This window comes from Citrus sinensis, chromosome 7 (genome assembly GCF_022201045.2).
Source record: "Citrus sinensis cultivar Valencia sweet orange chromosome 7, DVS_A1.0, whole genome shotgun sequence".
Classification (NCBI taxonomy): Eukaryota; Viridiplantae; Streptophyta; class Magnoliopsida; order Sapindales; family Rutaceae; genus Citrus; species Citrus sinensis.
The window spans coordinates 17966290-17990477 of NC_068562.1; the positions used below are offsets into that span (position 1 = coordinate 17966290).

General features: G+C 32.3%; 1 protein-coding gene and 1 long non-coding RNA gene across 4 annotated transcripts in view; both read left to right on the top strand.

Annotated features, from left to right (window-relative positions):
- LOC102610644 (beta-amyrin synthase-like) overlaps positions 1-24188 on the top strand; it is a 98217-nt gene that overhangs the window by 68852 nt on the left and 5177 nt on the right. The window contains exons 2-18 of one of the 2 annotated variants that reach the window (XM_052444739.1): positions 9839-9916; positions 10003-10191; positions 10292-10381; positions 10480-10677; positions 10809-10893; positions 11652-11818; positions 12139-12327; positions 12436-12549; positions 14439-14558; positions 14660-14782; positions 14902-15000; positions 15960-16016; positions 16212-16258; positions 16356-16499; positions 17251-17428; positions 18137-18217; positions 18363-18446. In XM_052444739.1, the coding sequence (XP_052300699.1) occupies positions 9839-9916; positions 10003-10191; positions 10292-10381; positions 10480-10677; positions 10809-10893; positions 11652-11818; positions 12139-12327; positions 12436-12549; positions 14439-14558; positions 14660-14782; positions 14902-15000; positions 15960-16016; positions 16212-16258; positions 16356-16499; positions 17251-17428; positions 18137-18217; positions 18363-18446 (2043 nt within the window). Of the gene's footprint in view, positions 1-9702; positions 9917-10002; positions 10192-10291; positions 10382-10479; positions 10678-10808; positions 10894-11651; positions 11819-12138; positions 12328-12435; positions 12550-14438; positions 14559-14659; positions 14783-14901; positions 15001-15959; positions 16017-16211; positions 16259-16355; positions 16500-17250; positions 17429-18136; positions 18218-18362; positions 18447-24188 lie in introns of both variants that reach the window. The other variant, XM_052444738.1, reaches the window with a different exon arrangement.
- Positions 2314-6050, top strand: LOC102611136 (uncharacterized). Of its 2 annotated transcripts, XR_008056605.1 has the most exons (3): positions 2341-2619; positions 4593-4651; positions 5135-6050. It is a non-coding gene; the product is annotated as an uncharacterized LOC102611136 (long non-coding RNA). The 2 variants fall into 2 exon arrangements; XR_008056604.1 differs by lacking the exon at positions 4593-4651 and having other exon boundaries at positions 2314-2619.

Here is a 24188-nt window from a genome sequence, read left to right on the forward strand (position 1 = left end):
GTGCAGTCTCTTCAATAGGTAAACACTATTAAATCTGGTCCTGCCAGCATGTAGAAACCAAGGACATTTGTAGTATGCACAACCAATAGTAATTCGAGCCCTTTCAAACTTATGCCTATACACCTTAAATTTGTTTTCAACAGAATGCTGCCTGATTGCCCATGCAAGCTCTCTAAAATTTCAAAAATACATCCCTATTATGAAAGTCACATGATCCCAACTTGGAATGTACAAGTTCTCTTTAATAATAGCCTCCATTTTAGCCAAAACACCATCACCTTCATCATCATAAACAAGGCCACAATCATCATCACCACTTTCATAATCAGATAGGATATAATCTCCATCACTACCATCAGAAACAACAGAAGCCATTTCAGGCTCCAACACAGTCTTTGTAGATGGCTTAATGACATTAGGAGTACCGAATGGATGCTCTGGATCTTCATCACTGTCAATCAAACTGAAAACATTGTCGTCTGAGTCATATTCAGCACCCACTGCTGCTTTGGAGTTGGGTATGTTACCATGGTCAGATGAATTATTGAAAGGATTGGAAGCAAAAGTAGGTTGGGATTCAGGATTTTGAGTTTGCAGGAAAGAAACTATATCATTTTGGTCAAGAGATGTAAAGGCAGCTTCAGATGTTTTGTCTGTCTCTTCGTGAGGGGATGGACAATCATTCAAGAAAGGAGATAGGTTTGGAGATTGGGCAAAGTTTTGTGGGAGCTGCTGAGATGGACTTTCTGGAGTGTAACATGAAGTATTGTCCATGAAATCTTCAAATAGGTCAGAGTTTGCATCAAATTTGTTCTGAATCTTGGTTATAGAAGGAGGTGGTGATTTTTGTGAATTGGATTGAGATTGAATGGAATCGGGTGCAACCAAAGATTTCATGATATTGGTGGTGACAGTGATTGGAATTGTAGCTTCTAATTCAGGCAAGAGTGTTTCATTTGAAAACTCAGTTGGGTTTGTCGACACATGCAGGGGTAATGGAATTGGATCATTGAGGTTTAAGGTTGCTGGATTGTTGGTGTCTGGATCTCTAGATGAGTTTAGTTTAGAAGGTTCAAATAACACTCTCTTTGCTGTAGAGTCATGGTTTTGGGGTATCTTATCAAGGTATAACTGCATGTAGTAGATTAGATGATGGTTGTGCTCTTTTAGTTGTGAGATGAGGTCTGTATCAGTGTCAATCTGTGCTTCCTTACAGTCCCACGACTGCCAAATACTCATATTAAACCTCTCATCAAACAACATCTTCCTTCCATACACTCTCACCATAACTTTGTTGATCACAGACACCCTACTGAATTTGTCTCGATCAACAATACCAAGGTTATGTGTCTTATCCTTGTAACTTACAAGCATAATGGTATCATCATCTCCATCCATTATTCCTGTAATGACAGTACCTACTTTATAATGCAGAGATTTTTTTCATGAAATAAATATAAATCTCAATCAACATAAAAACTTAAAACCTATAGCACACACAATTCATTAAATCAAAGCATTTACCCAGACCATTAAACAAACAAACCCTTGTTAATTTCATCGATTACACACATCAGCCTAACAAACTATCAACAACCATCTCAACGCTCTCCAAATAAGCTATAATCAATGACCAACAAACCAAATATCCAATAGCAAAAGAATTGAGCCATAACCATCTGTAATACAATCAAATCTATAATCATAACTCTATAGATTCAAATCACAAAACATAATTACTGGAATCGAAATGCAGATCAATATAACTACCAAAAATTAAATGAAGAAGTATTCTCACTCACTTAAGCTTCTTCAAGAACGTGTGATTGGTTCAGCTCTCAAACCTCTGTTTCCTCAGTGCATTTTCTAAATAACACAATGTAATAACTTTATCTCCTTAATATATATGACTGTCGTGGGTGACAATGGATGCTTTTCCCGCCATTTGCTCTTCTTCGTCTTCGATTTCCCTCCAATTTCCAATACTTGAGCATCTTGTATAAGCAAGCTCACTGCCATGATGAAGGAAGAGTGAAGTCACAGAGATTGAAATGACAGCTCGTATTCGAATTTTCAAAGTACAAGATTTTAAAATATTTCTTCATTTGTTTCCATTTTTACCCCTCCACCGTAACAGATAACAGTTATTTTAACGGCAATGGGTGTGCGGCACACATGGTCGAAACTTGTGGATGCGCGGCGCAAATGGTCGAAACATGTGGGGGCTGACGCTAAATAACCCCCGTTCTAATAAAGAACGATCATTGTATGTGTAATTATTTTATGACGGTGATTAAAAGCCATCATTATATATAACTTTTAATTTTAATAATTAACATGACTGTAATTGTTTAGAACTGTCATGTTTAATCTCATCCCCTTTCTATTACAACACTTTCCCAAAACTTCAAACATTCCCTCGCTCCCTTTCTCAATACACAAAACTTTTGGATTCCTCTCTCACTTCATGCAATTTTATTAGCCAAAATCTTTACCTTTCTATCACACGAAACCCTAATATCCAATTTCATGTCACACGAAACCCTAACTTCCAATTTAAATGGCCACAAAACTCCAACACCCTCTCACGGTGCCATTCACGGATTATTGCGGCATTTGGTATGATTTACATCGCTGTTTTAGATCTCATTTTTCTTGCGTTCATTTCATTGTCGTGAGCCTTAATCCTTTTGTGCAATAATTTCTTCAATGGTTTTGATTACTTGTTTTGGTTGCTCTATTTAATTTTTTTTCCCTTATATTGCTGATTAAGGGAATCTTTTGTGCTGTGGCAATAGAAAATGATTATGTTCTCTCTTGCCATGGTTTTTGTTTTGCAATTTTTCGACTTATCCCACTTTACAGGTTTGATAGCCACCTCAGTTTTTTTTTACATTATTTTTAGTTTGAGTTAGTTCACATAGTTTTCGGGAAGAATTTCTTCAGTAGTTTTAATTTCAATGGGGACGGTGAGTATTGTGAAAATATTGTTGTCTTTTTCCAGTTAGATCTTAAACACATAAATTGTTGCGACGTGGTGAAAAAATATGGGATTTATATTGTTTACAACCAAGCTTCTAAGAAATCAACTGAAGATGCAGCGCAAGTTTCAGCTGATCTTTATCAAAGTTATCAATGTATGTTCTTGGATTTGACCTTTATCATATAAGTTTTAACTGTCCCTCCTCCTATTTTGGGCTTTTTAATTTTTCCAAATCATTGAAAGCTCTGCACTAATTTTTTTATTTATTATTAATATCAAAATTTAGAAAGGAAAATGATAATAAGGCTTATTTATTTTGTTTTTGCTTGATAACTTTGCTTGTTCCCATTTGAGGTTGCTTTGATAATTTCCCATGGTTGTTGAATCATCTATTGATTTTGTTCATAGTTAAAAAAAAAAAATCAATTTACCGTTATTTTTCATCAAACTAAAACAGCAATGGACGATTCCAAAGGTTGTTTTTCTATAGCTTTGCTGTCAAAATATCCGCTAGAAGTTTACAAGGACTGCTTTTCTGCTTTTCTGCACCAAAACAGCCCTTGGTAATTTGCGGGGCTGTTTTCACCACAGAAAAGCAGAAAAACAGCCTCTGCAAATTTCTATTGGCTGTTTTCACTGTAAGACAGTAGCAAAACAACAGCTGGAAATCTGCAAGTGCTATTTGGTTACTGTTCTTCAATCAAAACGGCTCCCGGAAACTTTTTTGGTTTATTTTGCATTAAAAATATTTTTGAAGATTGTTGAGGAAGGAGGGGAATGGGAGCAGTAGTTTTTTACAAGGCTTGATGATGATTTTGATAAATTTGACAAGTTTTATAGGAATAAAGTGAAAGAAAATTATGCTTAGGTTGAATGTTTGAGTGAGCAAATGGATGCTTTGATTGCTTTTAAGATAAAAACTGAGAAATTGGAAGGAGTTATTTACGACTCTATACAATTTAAGCCTAAAGAACAAAAGCATGAAAGCAAGTTGATTTTTAAACTTGCTGTTGATTATTTCTTTCCTTGTTTTTATTTCTAGGTAGTTTGAAAGCAATTCATTTTCTTAACTTAGCTTTCGAACAACTTCCTTTCTTCATTTTAGTTCATTCAAAATTATTAGTTCTATCAGTAATATGACTTTGTTAATGCAGATTATGTAGGAGACAATAAAGCAACTGCATATTTTGACTCCAATGGTTTCCTCATCTTTGTTGATAAGTTAAATGATTTGACAAAATACTAGCTGATTAGGTGACCTTTGCAGTTTGTGCTTTAATTACCTGTATGGCATTACAACTATACTACTCACCATTCATATCTATAAAGATCATATATTTATATTTCTTGCTTTAGAACATGAGTTCTAAAAATATTTTTAGATAAACACTCATATCAGGGTACCAATAGAGTCTTCTAATTGTTTAGCTTATAGTGTATACGTATTAATGCTCTTAGACGACTAAATTGGAATACTATATTAAATTAATATAGTACAAGCATAGGAATGTGCATATGTAATAGATTATACTCTTTCAAAATTTCAGTTTAGTAGATGGAGGTTATTTGCAGGATCTTTCTAATCATATATTCTTTCAAAATTTTGTAGGTCAAGAATTTACAATTAAGTTTGGTGACAGTCATTAAATTGATAGGCCATATGAAGAGGTTAAATTCCTACACCTTAAAATTTTATTATGTAATAACCGTCATAAAATATAAGTATACTTACTATAAAATATGACAGTTGTGAATAAAACCGTCATTAAAAATTAATGGAAAAGTGCAATAGATAACCGTTATTAAAAGAATCGTCATTAAATGTGCCTTTTTAATGATGGTTTTTAGGAAAAAAATCATGATTAAAATTTTAGTATATATCATAAATAACGAATGTTTAGCAAAATAACCATCATTATATGTATACATTTAATGACGGTTTTTGAACCGTTATAAAAAGTATGCCTTTTTTAATGTCACTTTTAATGCCACTGCCTAAGATGATGGTTTTAAAATCGTCATCTTATGTCATTTAAAACCGTCATTAAAGACCAATTCTATAGTAGTGAATGCTTCAAGTTGTGAAGATATGCTTGTCTGATTTAGGAACAAAAGTGAAATCAAATGAGAACTTTGTGGGTCATTATGCAGATTGCATTCAGTTGAGGGGTACATTTAAAAACTTTTGCTGACATGGCCTGGGTTGTTAAAAGGTAGTTATATGGTTTCTGGAAGATGAGGCTAAGGGCTCTGCTTGTTCATTAGGGCCATGAGTCTGCTCTAGAAGAAGAAGATCTTGATAGAGCTATAAGTTCCAAACCTGATGAAAAGAAAAAACAGATCCAGAACAAAGCCCACAGTACCTTGATTTTGAGCCTTAGTGACTCAATCTTAAGGGAAATCTCTGAAGAAAAAACACCTTTGGGGATATGGAATAAGGTGGAGGCATTGTGTATGAAGAACTTAGCCCACAGGCTTTCTTGAAGAAAAAGCTCTATGCGTTTTCGATGAAAGAGGGTGTGTCTATCTAAGATCACATTGATACCTTCAACAAGATCATTCTTTATCATGATGGGTTGAGAATGTGAAGATTCGAGGTGAAGACAAAGCATTCTTCTTGCTAAGTTCACTGCCACAATCCTATGAAGATTTCTTAGATACAATGTTGTATCTAAGAACAACATTGACCTTTGAAAATGCTAAGGCATCACTGAGCTCAAAGGAGATTCAGAGAAATAATGGGCATGAAGTGAGTAATGGGGAAGGGCTGATTGCCCATGGAAGTATGCTTTAAGCCAAAACAAGTAAATTGTTGTGTCTTTTTTTTTTTTTTTTTTTTTGCATTTGTTTATCATCACATTTATATTTCTCCAGAAGTTGCAATCACTATACTATTTATAATTGCTCAACTCACGCTTCTGCAACATCCTATTTAAGGATAATAATTTTTTCTTTAGGACTTAACTTTTTTTAAGGAGAAATATAACTAGTATAAAAAAAGAAATATTTTTCCTATAAGAAATAATCACTATATATAGAGAGGTTGGATTCACTTGTTTGTATAATACAACAATCAGTTCTCTTTATGTAGACAGTTTCTAGTTGAGAGAAATAGTAGGTCTATTGAGAAATTGGGTGTTTTTGGGGTTTGGGAGAAAAATACTAGAGTGATTATAATAATTTTTCACATAGTAAACTTTTCTCTTGTTGTCTTTGGTAGCCGTAATTTTTTTTTTCAGTAATTCAGTTTTCCACGTAAATTATTGTGTTGCGTGATTGGTTTTATTCTTTATCTATTTTCTGTTTATTATTTATTTGATATTTTTACTTACAAGGTCTTAGGGTGGGATTAAAATTTCTTAATACAAAGTCAATTATTCAATACAAAAGGTTAAGTCTCCACTTCAGAAGGGCAGCTAAGGGTGCGTTTGGGATTGAGGTGCTGTAGCTTTTAAGCTACAACTGCTGTGAAAAAAAAGCTGTAATTATGAAACAAAAGTTAATAATATATAATAAATATAAATTTTAAATAATAATTTTGATAAAATTATTAAAGATATAATAAATTTTATATTATACAAGTGAAAAATCATATCAACATAGCTTAAAAGTTACAGCAGTTAGTATTTACCAAACATTTTAGTGCTGTAATTTTTAAGCTACAACTGCCCAACTTCAATTTCAAACGCACCCTAAGTGGAAGGAAAACAGCTTATCATGGAAAGAAGACAAACTTTTCGGTCCCTCCATGGTTTCGCCGTGCAACTTGAAGGCAAGAAGATTTAACCTCCCTGATTTCTATTTTCTAAGTTGAATAGGCCCACGATCAATGTATACAAAAAGCAAAACTCAGTGAAATTTTTAAGTTGAATCAGTCCATGATCAACGGGTACAAAACGTAAAACTTACGAAAATCAAACTCGTCCTCACTCCCAAGTATATTATTTTATTTTATAAAGGTTTTATGATATTTTGTCAAACACAGATGTCCAACGGCCCTGTCAAGCCAGCTCATCAGAAGTAGGTATGTGAGTAGAGATGTTAAGAATATTCGCTCGGCCTAGGCTTGCATGGGACCCCGCTGAATACCCGGCCCAAGGATGAGGCTGAGGGACCGAGCTTTACTTGATAAGTCCTAGGTCTGGAAACCAAAGACTTCCTCGAACTCCCCTCGCCATCATTGTCAACTCTCTAATTCAATCAACTTGGACTCATTCCCCAATATATTATGCCTAAAAACTAGCAAAATTTTCTTCAACTAGAGCATGGAAACCACCTATGAAATTAGCATTCACTGAAACAAAATTCTGAGTGAATCCCAACTGAGAACAAATAAGGAAATCGTTCCATAGTTCTCATAGTTAACGAGTAAATTCTCCAAGTTTTATATGATGGGGGTGCATGAAAAACGTTAAAAATTATAATAAGGATAAAATGGGTGTTAGATAAGGTATATTCAGAAAGAATAATTATTTTAAAATTTACATTGGGGTTAAGTGAGAAATGTAGGTTGGTGGGGTTAAATATCATTACTCGCCCAAGTATTGGCTAGCAGCCCAGCACAACTCATTTCACATTGTCTTTTGAAATTTTGGTTCTTGTTTTTATTAAAAAAAAAAAAAAGTGATGTTACTGGCACCCCTCTATTTCTCTTATAAAACACCTCTTATTTTGTTTTTACAAATTTATTGAGTAATTATTATTTGGTCTTCATATTTTAATTTAACTGTTCTTTTAGTCTCTATATTTAAAAAATACCTCAAGGCATCCTTACTATTAAATATATTACTCTCATATTTTGTTTTTACAAATTTATTGAGTAATTATTATTTGGTCCTCATATTTTAATTTAACTATTCTTTTAGTCCTTATATTTAAAAAATACCTCAAGGCATCCTTACTTTTTTCTTTTCTTTTACAATAATTTTCTTACAACAATATTTTTTAGGATGTTAATGATAATTTATCAAATTAGCCTTACAAGTAATATAAAAATTTACTGAAATATTTATATTACTATTTTATTTTTATGATTAATTTGGTAAATTAATTTTCTATAAAATAATTATTAGTAAGATTGTTGGAAGGATATTAAACATTGTTTTAAGTTGGTCAATATAAATTTATTTATAAATAATTATTAGCAAGATTGTTGCACAGATACAAAAAATACTAGTTCTTTTCATGTTGCTATTTATTGGTTACTTTGCTAATAATTAATTTTTGGTTAATTTACTAAAATTAACTATTGTAAAGATAAATTAATTAATGTCAAGAATATTATTGTAAGGATAATACTATAAAAGTTAAGAAAAATTAAGGTTAAGAATGTAACATATTTAACTTGATGGATGTTTTCAGGTATTTTTTAAAATATAAGGGTTAAATAGACATTTAAGTCAAAACATAGAAACTAAACGAGCATTTATCTGTTTCATACATCAATCTACTACTTTTATATTAATTTACTTATTTTACATTTTATTTATATTACCTTTCATTTATATTACCTTTCATTTATAAGTCTTCTATTTTATTCACATAAATTATATTTTATTTTACACATAATGTTGATTCTCAAGTTTAATGTTACATTTATAAGTTTTTATTTTATTTATCAGTGATATACTAATTTATCACTCCTATATTAATTTATTTATTTTATATTTTATTTATTAATCTTATATTCTATATACATAATTTATATTATATTTTACAATTAATATTAATTTATAAATTTTATATTTTATTCTCTCTAGAAAAACTATATAATGAATACAATAAACGATTTAGATATCAGAGTCAAGATATTGTCGACTGTTTTCGTAGTCGATATGAATTGTGTAGAAATGATAGTTCCAAAAAAGTTATGTTTAAGAAGTACAATTGTTATTTCTCCAGCCCGATCCAAAATAATTAATGATGGGCAGTGGAGTCGTTTTCCAAAGTTATTGTCCACCTAACAAATTTTGGTGTTAATCCAACAAATTCTTTCAAATTTTGTCATATTTACTCTCTCGAGCCGTTCACATGGGCCTTATCATATTTTTTATTGGGAGAGTTATGGGACCAATGTCCTTTATGTGATCCAATCCCATTTACTGTCATCGCTCGGCCGCAGAAATTCAGAAGCAATTAATAATTTTCCTGTCCGACCCGAAATTAATAAAGATGTCTTGCCTGTAATATGCATTTTCGTGGTATGTAATTGTTTTGTTTATTAATTATTATAATGATTCTATAAGTATCTATGTTATTGTAGAAAAATAATCTATTGAACATCTCTCTCCATTATATTGTGACTATATGGACATATGATATAATTTTATAATAAAATATGAATGGTATTAAAATGATAGATTAACTAGATAACGACATATTATTACAAGGTGAACAGCATCACTTAATAGATTGTTATATTACAACATACAAGTTTATAATGTAGTTTTGCAGTATGTTAAATAAAGAGACAACTACTAACTACTTTGTGCTGACATCACCGAAACATTTATTTTATAATTAAGTTCCTTCCAAACCAGAGTATAATAAATGACTGGATAAAAATTTTCTTGATTTCATTCTCATTAATTTTGTAGGCCATCCTCAGTTTGAGAAGGACTTATAAAGAGCCTAGGACGGGTGAAAATGGTAGCTGAATTGATAATTATAAGCGTACGTGAAGAACAATCATTTCTTTAATTGTGTTCTTGAAAATTAAGAAGCATAATGTGGAGGCTTAGGATTGGAGATCATAGGACGAAAAATGATCCATATATATTCAGCACAAACAACCATGTCGGTAGGCAAATTTGGGAATTTGATCCTGATGCAGACTCCCCTGAGGAGCTAGCTGAGGTTGAGGCGGCTCGTTTGAATTACTTCAATAACCGCTTCAATGTTAAAAATTCTTCTGACCTCATCTGGCAAATTCAGGTAATTTGTGTAATGCACGAACACTAACATGTTTTTTCCAATTCGATTAACAGAACATACGTAATTTGTTTGCTAATTAATTGCAGTTTTTAAGAGAGAAGAAATTCAAACAAACAATTCCGCAGGTCAAAGTTGATGACCATGGAGAGGAGATAACACTTGAAACTGCCACAGCCGCATTGCGGAGGGCAGTTCACATATTTTCAGCCTTGCAATCTAGCCATGGCCACTGGCCTGCTGATAATTCTGGCCCCTTGTTTTATAACACCCCATTTGTAATTATCTTTAATTCATAATTCTCACAAATTTACAATCAAAGTACTATTTTATTCATTCAACTATTAGTCTAGATTTTAAATTTTTGAAAATGTGCAGGTTATTTGTTTATACGTTACAGGGTATCTTAACAGTGTACTCTCTAGTGAACACCGCAAAGAAATGCTTCGTTACACATACAATCATCAGGTACTTAAAAATTAAATCGCCGATTGTTGTACCAGGTTTAAATTCTCATGCACATTGAATAATTTTGAATTGCAATATTATGTGCATTATATAAACAGAATGAAGATGGGGGATGGGGATTACACGTTGAGGGGCACAGCACAATGTTTGGTACTGTTTTTAACTACATTTGCATGCGTTTACTGGGAGAAGGACCCGACGGTGGCGAGAACAACGCTTGTGCAAGAGCTCGAAAATGGATTCTTGATCGCGGTGGAGCAATGGGCGTAACATCATGGGGAAAGACTTGGCTTTCAGTATGATCCATCATTCTTCTTGTTAAATCTTTCACACAAATTTAACAAATTTGTTAAATCTAGTGAAATCTTGATTATTAGCAGCAATATTTTGGTAATGAATTGATTTTTTTTTTTATTTGGTCTAATAGATTCTTGGTGTTTATGATTGGTCTGGATGTAACCCAATGCCTCCAGAATTTTGGAAATTTCCTTCCTTTCTACCTATCAGTCCAGGTTAGCTCATAGAACATGCAAAATCATTATAAACATCATTGATTATTGCTGTCAATTAAATTATCGGGATTCCACTTTTGGACGAATATACGTTGAGTATATACTGAACAACAAATTATCAATTGTCTACCCAAAATTGTTTACCCCCGAAGTTTGTGCGAAGTTTACAAATTGTATTAATTTTTCACATTTCTATTAACATTGTTAAAAGTGTCTCAATAAAATGACCATTTTGCTCTTGAAGTATAGTTTAATAATGGGTGAAAATTTGAATTTTTTTAGCAATCATTGAGTGAAAAAAATGATAGTTATTGGGTAAAAAATTGATTTTTTTTTTTGACAAATGACAACATATTGAATGTTCAAATTATTTTTGCAACGTCATCAAAAGTTAATCTCCATTAATGACAAGGAGGAAACGGGGATGTAATTTGTAAAAAAGGATGGATTGCTGCACAGATTAAAAATTTTAGGGTATTTTTAAAGATTGAGAAAACATCAGGTGACCGTTAATAATTTTTCTATTGGAAAATGATTATTATATCATTGAATGAGCAAGGGTAAATAAGTAATTACATACTCATGACAGTAATTCGGGGGCTAACTTTAATTATAAGCAGAATGAATAGTAATTATTGGTTAAACACAAGTCCCATTTTAATTTCAAATTGAAAATTGATGCTGCAATCTCTCTTTTTAAGTTCTAAAATATGCTGTGATTTCAGTTCTTTTTCTGTATTTTCGTTTCAACATTACAGGAAAATTGCTTTGCTACTGTCGGTTGACATACCTGCCCATGTCATATTTGTATGGAAAAAGATTTGTCGGTCCAATCACATCACTTATTTTACAATTAAGAGAAGAGATTTACACTCAACCTTACAGTGAGATTAATTGGAGTAAAATGCGACACTTCTGTGCAAAGGTTCTTTCGTTAAATTGATTTCTCCTTGTTTTAATTGTTTTTTGTTTGTTGGGAATTTGTGCGTCAAAGTTAACCTGCTAAAGCATTCGATAAATATTTTGTAGCTTGACTTCGTTAGTCTAGCTGTCAAATAGACATCCCTTTCCTTAAATGTTCGAATTTTTATTATTATATATTCCATAACAACGGTAAATTAGAAGCCACATAATCAAAATATCAGAGCCTTAGTCGTTCGAATGGAAGCTCATGCATTGAAAGACTTTATTGATTGATGGAATGATTAAGATTTTATTTATTTATTTATTTATTATTTTTTGCAGGAGGATATCTTCTTTCCTCATACTACCGTTCAAAACTTGCTTTGGGATACTCTGTCTAACGTAGTTGAGCCCGTTCTTAATCATTTTCCCCTTAACAAATTGCGACAGAAGTCTCTAGAAATAGCAATCAATCTCATTCATTATGAAGACGAGGCAAGTCGGTACATGACTATTGGATGCGTTGAAAAGGTGATTGAATTAGAGTAGTAAGATTAGATGGCAATATGCTTATCATAAGCTATGCATTTATATTTTCGAGACTCATATATGTTAATTGATACATGCTTGATCGGACAGCCGTTGAATATGCTCTGTTGCTGGGTCGAAGATCCTAACAGTGATTATTTTAAGAAGCATCTTGCAAGGCTCGGCGAGTACTTATGGGTTGGAGAAGATGGAATGAGAGTGCAGGTTTGTACAATTTCGTCCTGCATTAATTGTATTACAAGCTCACAAACTTTTAAAATTTTTCTTAAGAGTATATTTTAAAATCTTGTAGGAAAAATGTGTTACCTTGGCTGATAATATTCCGGCAATCCTCAACTTATGAGTTAACACATTTACAATTGGGACACACTATTATTCCACGTGACAAAGTCTAAGATAAAAAAGACACCCCACACATGGTAATGTGGATTAGCGTGTATGTGACAGAGGCAAAAAAATATTACTTCAGCTAAGAATAGTTCTTAAAATAAGAATAGCCAACTCAAGAACTAATTTTTGGATATGAGTTAAATCCATAGACTTTTACAATCTAATCATTATAACCATAGATGTGAAATAGTATTGATAATGTACATTTCAATACAATTAATTTGATGTAATCAAATATTTTTTTTCCTCTTTTTAAAACTTATGATGCAATGTACGATATGTGAAAATGGTCAATTTATAATTACTTTCTCGTCCCGTTTTTAAAATCAAGATTTAGAATAGAAGACAATAATTAATAAATTATAAGTATACAATATTAATATATGTATATTGTGGACAGTTGCATCCAGCCGTTGGATCCACTTGGATTGATGGCGTCCATTGGGATCCAACGGCTGGGTGCAACTGTGGTATGGTACCATAATTTTTCTCGTATATTGTACAGATGTATACTATATATATATAGGGTAAAAGCTCATTTAGTCCCTATATTTTAAGATTAGTGTCCGTTTAGTCGCTGTATTTTTAAAAATACCTTGAAACATTTCTGCCATAAAAATATTGATACCCATACCGTTACTTTTTATTTCTCTTGGCTTACTTTTACAATATTACCCTTTTATAATAATTTTTTTGTCTGAACATTAATAAAAAGAAAATAATTAAATTACCAATTTCACCCTAGAAAATAAAAAAATTATATTAATTTTTTTGCAAGCACCATTTGCATACTTGGTAGTTTGCATACAATTTTTGACAATTAAAAATTAATATAAATTTTTTTTATTTTTTAGGGTTAAATTGGTAATTTAATTATTTTCTTTTTATTAATGTCCAAACAAAAAAATTATTATAAAAGGGTAATATTGTAAAAGTAAGCCAAAAGAAATAAAAAGTAACAATTTAATTTTTGACAATTAAAAATTAATATAATTTTTTTTATTTTTTAGGGTTAAATTGGTAATTTAATTATTTTCTTTTTATTAATGTCCAAACAAAAAAATTATTGTAAAAGGGTAATATTGTAAAAGTAAGCCAAAAGAAATAAAAAGTAACGGTAGGGGTATCAATACTATAACGGTAGAGATGTTTCGCGGCATATTTAAAAATATAGGGATAAATGGATACTAATATTAAAATACAAGGACTAAATGAGCTTTTACCCTCTATATATATATAATATAATATGCGCTCAGATTTAGATGTTTGCATGATTTTTTGTGTAGATTCAAATTATAAAACTTTCTAAGACACAAAAATTCATGAGAACATTCTCACCTAAGCACAACTCTCTCTCTCTCTCTCTCTCTCTTCATATCTCTCTCTCTCAATGCGTATACACGCACACATATAGATATCTAACGAATTTTTTTATAAAGAATCCCTGACTATAAAGTAAGGGACAAGTTAAAGATTAAAAAAACAGATATTTCAATACAATATATTTTATTTTTTAATGTATTGAAAGTTATATATATATATATATATATATATATATTTTAACCTATAGCTTACCATATTAAAGTAAGGAAACTTTTAGTAAAAGGAGACTATAAAAGGAGATTCTACATATAGGTACCTAATATCTAGCTTAACCCTGCATTTTAAAATTGAAAATTAGTTATTGTTAACAACATATGCAGAGTTTCGGTAGTCAAACATGGGACTGTGCTCTTGCCATCCAAGCTTTACTTGCTTGCAATCTCACTGACGAAATTGGTCCAATACTTATGAAAGCACATGACTTCCTTAAAGCATCTCAGGTTAATTTTTCCCATTTTTGTTTTGTAAATTTTATTTCTAGCACACAAGCACAGTTTTCTTTTTCATGATCAGACACATATATACGCATACAATTTGGCAGGTCACTGATAATCCTCAAGGAGATTTTAGGAGCATGTTTCGTCACATTTCTAAAGGAGGATGGACATTTTCTAATAAAGATCATGGATGGCAAGTTTCTGATTGTACTGCAGAAGCCTTACTGGTAATTAGAGATGATTGAAATGGGCATTTTTGGGTAAACAAGGCAATCAAAATGGTAATTATTTTTCCATGTAGTTTTACACATAAATTCGTACTATCTTTCGTATACCATATATGCAGTGTTGTCTACACTTCTCAATGATGCGACCAGAAATTGTTGGAGAAAAAATGGAACCTGAAAGATTTTATGATGCTGTTAATTGCATACTTTCTTTGCAGGTAAGGAGCGAACAGTTTTTATTTGCAACCTTATTATTTGCATATATCGTTTGTAAATTGTACACATTTGACGAAAATATTAATCTTCGAATATCAATTACATATATGAAATAAGATTTTGTCTTGATTTAAACTCTCTTAAATTTTTGAAGATTTTGTATGCAGTGGTGAAACATGATTTACTTCGACGGGCCCATGATGGAGAAAATGTAAACTTATATTGAGTGTGACAGTATATCAATACAATCAAGAAGGCCAGTAGCGGGGGTCATAGTGCGGAAATCATAGATATAGCAGGCTGTAATAAACTTATGTAAAACTAAAATATCTAGACGTTAAAGTTGCATAAACACAGTAAAATTTCAATAGAAATATTTCAATACAGAATTCTAGACTTTTGTTAAGGTCCAGAAAAATTATTAAACTATATAGTTTAATTGTATAATGATATTATACCAAGTCATATAGTTTAATAGGTTTGCCAAACTTTAATATAGTCCAGGAACTTCAATTAGATCAGTATTCAAATTTCAATTGATATGTTTTACTCCCTGTACTTGTTTTATTCTTAACCTAGGATGACCGAAGCGACAATTCGCTTGTACATAGTTCCCCCTTGCCTGCATGGCACATGTTCATTACTAATAGCATATAATTAAGATTTAAATTCTTATATTCTTGTCTTATGTTTTTACTTATTAACCCCAAAATATTCACTATTTTTTGCCTAGAGAAAGTTATATTTTGAGATAATTTTAGTCATGTGAATGTATACTTCTCTACTAAAATTAATTATAACTTATCTATTATTAGGTATTTATGACATAAATTTATTCGATGAATGTACATGCAAATAATGGTATAAAAGAGGCTCCAACTAAATATGTGTATTTAGTTTAGTACTTTTCTATATATATATATGGTTCCCTGGCTCATTAGTCCAAAATTTTTTTATGCAGAGTGAAACTGGTGGAGTACCAGCCTGGGAGCCAACAGGAGCACCATCATGGTTAGAGGTAAAAACTTTTAACATATAAAACTTTTATTTAGTCATTAATAATCAGCTTCATTTGACTAACCACTTGAGTTCAAATCTTAAGAGACGGGGTGTTAAAGAATTCGATTTAAGCTTTCCTAGTTTCTACATTTAAAAAAAAAACCATTAATATGTATATTGGTTGAAATAATTTTTTCTTTCGTTCATTGTTCAGTTGCTGAATCCTATAGAATTCCTTGACAAAGTCATCATTGAACATGAGTAAGATTTTCCGAATTTTTGTTTGATCTTACACAAATATTCTTGCTATAAATTCTGGTTTATACTTGTTAGAAATTGTGAATTGTGTTGAATCCAGTAAAGTTGAGTGCACTGCATCAGCATTGAAAGCAATGACTTTGTTTAAGGAATTATATCCAAAACACAGGACAAAAGAGGTTAAAAACTTCATCCGAAATGCTGCGAAATTCATTGAAGACATACAAAAACCTGACGGTTCTTGGTACGTTTTCAATAAAAAAAAATCATGATTGTTTTAAGATGTGTGCCCTTTTATTTTTTTTTAATTTGTTTTTAATGGGTTGATAACAATTCAATTTTCTCCTAAGTATATACTTGAGTTGGGCCAGGTTGGGCTTGACCTAGCCTCAGCTCAAGCCCATGTTTTTAATTAAAATCCATATCCTTAAAAGTTTGTCCAAAATTGGATAAGTCTGGTCTTTTTTAAATAATATTTTATTTTTAGACTTTTATTTTTAGTATTTTATATTATTATTTTGATTAACTAAAATAATTCATTTATTTATTTTTTTAAAGTTTAGGGTTCGGCCAAGCCTAGGTTTTTGTTGTACGACTAGGTCCAAGCCCGATACTAACAAACCATGAAAACCGAGACATAAGATCGAATCTTTTCATTTGGAGCATGGTCAAAGTTTTGTGTGTCAGAATAGGTTAATTAAGATGGACTGGGCGATCATTTTTTCCCTATCTTTTTCTCTCCCACGTATGTGACCAAGAATTGCAAATCTTTTATTCACCCCGAAAAAATTTCCAATTAAAACCATTAGCAAATCATTTCATTAGATTACTTAATTTATCTATTTGTCACTTATTGTCTGTCAAATTTATACGAATGGTAGGTTATATTACACTGTATAAATGCTATTTTAAACTTGAAAAATTATTCGATTTTTACCAAGATTTTAAGCTGAGCCTAGAAAATTGTTTATAAAAAATTAATTATGTTTTGACAGGTATGGTAGCTGGGGAATCTGCTTCATGTACGGTACATGGTTTGCAACGTCAGGGCTAGTTGCCGCTAAAAAGACTTACAGTAATTGTTTAGCTATGCGCAAAGCAACAGATTTTTTACTCAAAATACAATGCGAAGATGGTGGTTGGGGAGAGAGTTACCGTTCCTGCCCAAACATGGTAATTTTATTTGGATTTGATTGATAATTATAAATGTATAAAAAAATTTAATTCTCTTAAACCTTATTGTTCTCATGAAATCATCGATATCTGGGATTTGCGATAATAAAATAAAAACCTACCAAATAGCTACTGGTAATATCAAATGAAGTTTTGGTTCTGCCATTAGATTATACTATGATTGAGTATGATTAATTTTGGTATTCGGATGTTTTATTAACAACTTAATTATCACAGATAATAGAATTAAGTGTAAAATTTCGACTTAACGTGTTTTTCAACTATTTAGAGTTCGTTAACTTCAAAGTTAAGTCCGAGTTTGACTAAAATCTAATTAGATATATATGAAAGTATAAATTAGAGTTATATATGTTTTGGTATAAATCAGAATTATATACTTTTTTTTAATCTCTAAATGAAATATCTGAAAAATATTGTTTTCACATATTTATCGTCATGAAAAATATAGGCAAGAAAAGATAAGGTCTTCTTAAGGTAAATATTATTAGAATATATGCTTTAAATCATTAAGAGTTTCAGAAGTAAATAAATTTGAAGAAACAAATGCGAATTGCCACCTAAACTTTCAGTAGGTTTTCTTGGAGTATAGTAACTAGTTTTCGGATTTCTTTTTATTATTTTTTCAGTTTTACATTTAGAAAATTAGTGATTTTTACAAAAATATTATCATTGTGTTTCCTAATGTAGAAATATGTACCTCTTGCTGGAAACCGATCGAATTTAGTACAAACTGCATGGGCTATGATGAGTTTAATCCATGCTGGACAGGTAATCAGGTGTTAATTACCATACAATGGTTTCTCTAAGAACTTGTACGATATATGAATTACATAATTCAGCTAAATAATAGAAAAGTAATTCCTTTCATTTTTTCTTTACATATATATATAAATTTTTTTCTTTTTGGGTTTAGATGGAAAAAGATCCTACTCCTCTTCACCGTGCTGCAAAACTGTTGATAAATTCGCAGCTGGAAGACGGCGATTTTCCCCAACAGGTAATTCTCTTCGATAATTATTACGAAAAAACTAGGAAGACAATAATTTAGGGTGGAGAACTATTTTAACATATAGTTTTGACATAGGATTTTCATACAAATTTATATTGACCTGATTAAATTTAATGGTGAAGATGTAAAATAAACAAGTAACATGACTGTTTCATCCACCTTCTTTAATTTTTACCAATGGATTTGATGAGACTAATGGATATATATTAGCATCAAAATTTTAAGTTCAAACAAATAGTCCAACCCATTATATCAATAAGTACTTAATAATATTTAATTAATTTATTCTTTTAAAACTAAATAGCAAGTCATACGGTGTCACCATCGTTAGAGGCTCCGATAGTGCTCCAGTGACAGCGAATGGTGAATTTATGAGATAAAAACCATACCATCGACTCATATTTTTGAGCTTTATGTGATGGTTGGATCCGTTTTTGAGATTTATCCGATAGGCATGGGAGAATATATATTTAATTCATCCCATAAACCTTTCAGCTTAGAGTAATAGGCTATAATGGAGTCCAAACCTTGGGATATAGAACTGATTATTTTTTGTAGTTCGAAAATACGCTGCCCGTTAATTTGAAAGAACCTTTCTTGAAGATCAACCCATAAATCATGAGTTGTCTCTGTATAAATAGTATCTCCTGCAAGTTCTGGAGTAATAGTATTCACAATTCAAGAGGCTATCATGTCATCATATTGTTTCCACAATTCAAAGTTTGAATCTAAAGCGGAAAGCTTTTTTATTACACCATTGATAAAACCAGATTTGTTTTTGACACTTAGTGCTTTAATCATGGCTCTACTCCACATGGTGTAATTTTCTCCATTTAATGGAAAGGAAACCAAAATGGTTCCAGGATTATCTGAAGGATGTAAGGTAAGAGCAGCATTTTTGCTGTCGTTTGTGGCATCCGATTTTTCAGTCATGATGACTGGTAGCCAAAGTTTGAAAAGAAGGGGAAATGAATAGCAATAAGACTTATTGCTCTGATACCATGATGAAAATGAAGGTTCGAAAATGCTATCACATGTTGTTCACTTTACATCATAAAATACAAAGAATTATATACAAAACTGTAGTTGACTTCTAAAGACTAATAAAGGAAAGCAACTAAATGCAAAGCTATAAAATCTCTAAATTAAAGAAATAGAAGTAGGAAAGTAAATAAAATCAGAGAACAGAATGTCCGGTAATTGAGAGGAAAATCTACAATGTATCAAGGTAATTAATTATATTCTTCAACAGTTTTTAAAAAGGAGCAATGTGGGAGGCATAGTCTCCACAGCGAGCGATAAACTAGGGCAGCCAACACTTGTTGTCGTGTGTCGCACCATTACCATTAGAGCCTGATGTTGTGTGCGGAATGTGGAATGAAGCACACTAAATAATTACAAGAAAAATAAAGGACACATAAATTTATGTGGTTCAGCAATTATGCCTACGTCCACGGAGTAAGAGACAAATAATTATATTATTAACAATTATTAGAGTATAAATTTGAGTAAAGAACCTCACTTTCCAAGAACCCAAATACACCCAATACTCTCACATACACTTGAAAGAAAAAAATCTCTCAATTACACACTCTCCAATTTCTCAATCTCTTAATAATTCTTCACTTAAATTACTAAGCTCAAATTTTGGGATGCAATTCAAGCTCTCATCACCTCTCTATTTATAGCCTAAATAATGGCCAATATTTAAGTCAGCAATCAATTTGCATGCTAGCGGTAGTAAGCTTGCATGCTAGTTGTAGCAAGCTTGCATATTAGCTGTGGCAAGCTTGTATGTTAGCCACAAGTTTGTTAAAAAGTTGGCTTTTGGTGCTGACTTTTCAATAATTCTTCACATAGGTAAAGATTTGACCAAATCTGAGCCGACTACCAACAAATCATCATCCACAAAGTGGCTGCATCTCTGTGACTGATTACGTACCCAAAATTTAGGACCAAGCCAACCGTAGTTCAAAATTCTCCAAACTTATTGCATTCGAAGAATTTTAATTAGTTTTAAGTAATGTTGAAACTTAACTCCAAAAATTACTTTTGTCAACATATCTGATGTATTATCTTTGGTATTGATCTTATTTAATAACACATTACCGTTCTTGATAATCTCTCACACATAATGATATTTTACATCTATGTGTTTTGTCGGAACATGATATGTTTGATTCTTCGCAAGGAATGTCACACTTTGATTATCACAGAAGACCGCAATATTCTCCTGGATTACTCCCAAATCGCCTAACAAGTCTTTCAACCAGATAGCTTCCTTTACAGCTTCAATTGCTGCCATGTACTTTGCTTTCGTAGTATGCAGAGCGATTGCCGATTGTAGAATTGACCTCCAACTAACAGGACCTCCACCCAATGTGAATATGTAGCTTGTTGATATTCACTTCTCTGAGTCTCCAGCAAAATCAGAGTCATAATACCCAATACATTGTTAACCACAATCCTTCTTGAATAATAACCCAACATCCACTATTCTATACAGATATAGGAGAATCCACTTCACCACAAGCCAATGATCTTTACCCAGATTATGCATATATAGACTAACCATACTCACGGCTTAAGATATGTTGGGCCTTGTGCAGACCATAGCATACATAAGACTACCCACAACATTAGCATATGGAACACGAGTTATGTAGTTGTGTTCCTCTTGAGAAGAAGGACATGAAGAAGAGTTTAATTTGAAGTGATGAGTTAGAGGAGTACATAGTGGTTGACTTTTGTTATCCATACCGAACCTTTCTAGCACCTTCTTCAAATAAGATGTTTAAGTCAACCATAGGCTCCCAATCTTCTTTTTGTTAATCTCCATTCCAAGTATTTTATGTGCATCACAGAGGTCTTTTATCTCGAACTCATAAGCCAACTACTTCTTTAGTCTTTCCATCTCAGCTTTATTCTTCAAAGTTATAAGCATATCGTCGACATAGAGTAACAAATAAATGAAAACTCCATCTTGTAATCTTCTGAAGTAAACACAATGATGGTGTTCGATTCTGGTGAATTTCTACCCTTGTATGAATTGATCAAATCTCTTATACCACTGCCTTGGTGATTGTTTCAGTCCGTATAAAGATTTAATCAATCTGTACACATGATTCTCCTTTCTAACAACTTTGAAACTACAAGGCTGAGTCATGTAGATTTCATCCTCCAAATCTCCATGTAAAATCCCCATCTTAATATCCAATTGAGTCAACTTTAACTCATATTCAGCTACTAAGGCAAGTATGATACAAATGGAAATATATTTTACGACTGGAGAAAAAACTTCATTGTAGTCAATACCTTCTTTCTAAGCAAAACCTTTTGCAACAAGCCTTACCTTATATCGAAGAGTTGATTGATTTAGAGATCCTTGTTTCTTGGTGCAGACCTATTTATTGCCAATACCCCTTTTCCCCTTTGGTAACTTCACAAGTTCCCAAGTTTGGTTTGATGAAGAGATTTCATCTCTTCCTCTGTGGCTAACTTCCGTTGATCAGTTTCACTGCTGCTTAATGCTTCACCAAAAGTGTTGGGGATGTCATCATCAATAACTAGAAATATATAGGCCACCACCATGTCTTTAACAAGCCATTCGGCTTTCTTTATTTCTCTTTTTGGTTTGCTTTTTGCTGTAGTATCATTTTCATCTTTTACACCTTCAATTGTTTCTTCTTGTTGTGGGACATCAGCAGAAACTTCTTCTTCTTCAACTCGTGGGGTCTTCTCTAAAGTTGAGCTCTTCTCTGATATAAAACTAATTGGTACATATGGAGTTGCATTAAACTCCACCCACTGCAATATCTCATTGGTCTTGTTCTCCACCTCTTGAGAACTTGAAGCCTTCAGCATAGAAGCTTCATCAAAAGTGACATATCTGCTATATACAAACTTTTTATCTTCAAGATCCCGAAGCTTGAAACTTTTAACTCCACCTTTGAATTCCACAAAGATAGATTTTCTTGCACGAGAATCGAGCGTATCATTCTTTACATAATGATAAGCTGGATACCCAAACACACAAATGGAGTTATAGTCTTGTGCATGTTTTCCAGACCATATTTCCATAGGAGTTTTACCTCCAATTGCAGCAGAAGGCAACCGGTTTATCAAGTGACTTGCATAGCTCACAGCCTCAGCCCAAAACTTTTTATCTAAACTAACATTAGATAACATACACCTTATCTTTTCCAACAAAGTTCGATTTATACGCTCAGCCACACCGTTCTATTGCGGAGTATGTCTCACCGTGAAATGTCCTTTTATACCTTCACTCTAGTATTCTTGCAAGAATTGATCAGAAATATATTCACTCCCATTACCAAATAGTAATACTTTAATCTTTATACTAGTTTGAGTCTCCACTAGTTTCTTCCACATCACAAAAATCTCTAGAACCTCATCATTTGCTTGCATGATGTACACCCACACACGTATAGAGAAATTATCAACAAATGTAACAAAATAATGGCTTCCACCAATTGATGTAGTCTTGGTTAGTCCCCACACATCACTGTGAACATATTCAAGGATCTCACGAGTATCGTGATTAGCCATACTAAATTTGACCCTTGTTTTCTTGCTTGCTACACAATGCTCACAGAACTTTAATTTACAAGTTTTGGTACCTTCGAAGAGTCGATGCCTCATCAAAGTTTTTAAAGACTTCTCTCCAGCATGTCCCAGTCGTACATGCTATCGGTTGTACCTCTCTTTACAGATTGTGATGCCGAACCCCTTGCAGAATCACCATAGCCCCATACTTGAACTTCATTGTGCCATTTTCAATAATAGCCCCGTAGCCTTTACCTTCTAGAGCACTTGCAAAATTTAAATGTTTCTTTAAAGCTGAAATTGTTCATATCCCACATTGTGCGACAAGGTTGATCATTGGCCATCACAACTGCACCGGATTCTAAATTACAAAAATCTGTAAATCATTCCTTAATGGGACACAAATGATAGGTTGCTTCAGTATCAAGTATCCACTCGCTCAAACTAGCCATGTATGCTGTAGGAGTAACACTTAGTGAATAATCAGAGTTTTCATCTTTACGTCACATGTTTGCTGTTGCTGGTTTCTTCCAATTTTTCTTTTGAGCCTTTGAACAATCTTTCCTCTAATGGCCCTTTTCATGACAAAAGGCACGCTCATCTCGAGCTATAGTTCTGCTTCTCGATTTAGATCGAGAATTCTTTCCGCCACGTTTCGTTTTTTTCTTCATCGTCCTTTCTCCGGCAAACAAAACTTTATACAATGCTCTTGCGGAATGTTTATCATTATTTTAAATTTTCAAATTGGTCAATGCTATGCAAACATCTTTAAAGATGATCACGCTTTTTCCATATATCAAAATAGTCACAAAATGGCTATATTCCTCTGGCAGTAAGTGTAACAGAATCATAACCTTGACTTCATCCTTAATATTTTCATCATAATTCTTCAAATCAGCAAGTAACTTTCCAAATCTTGAGACATGATCATGCATTGACACCCTGAGCTTCTTTCGAAAGCCATATACTTGGTTCATTACATGATGATGATTTTCAAGACTTTTCAGCAAATACTTCTCCTCCAATGTACGCCACAAAGTCATCGCTTACTTTTCATCTTTCACCAAGTATTTCACCTCATTGGTCAAACAAGATCTAATCTAACCACATGCTTTCTTGTTCATACAATCCCAAGTTTCTTCACCATACAAGTGTCTTTTATTT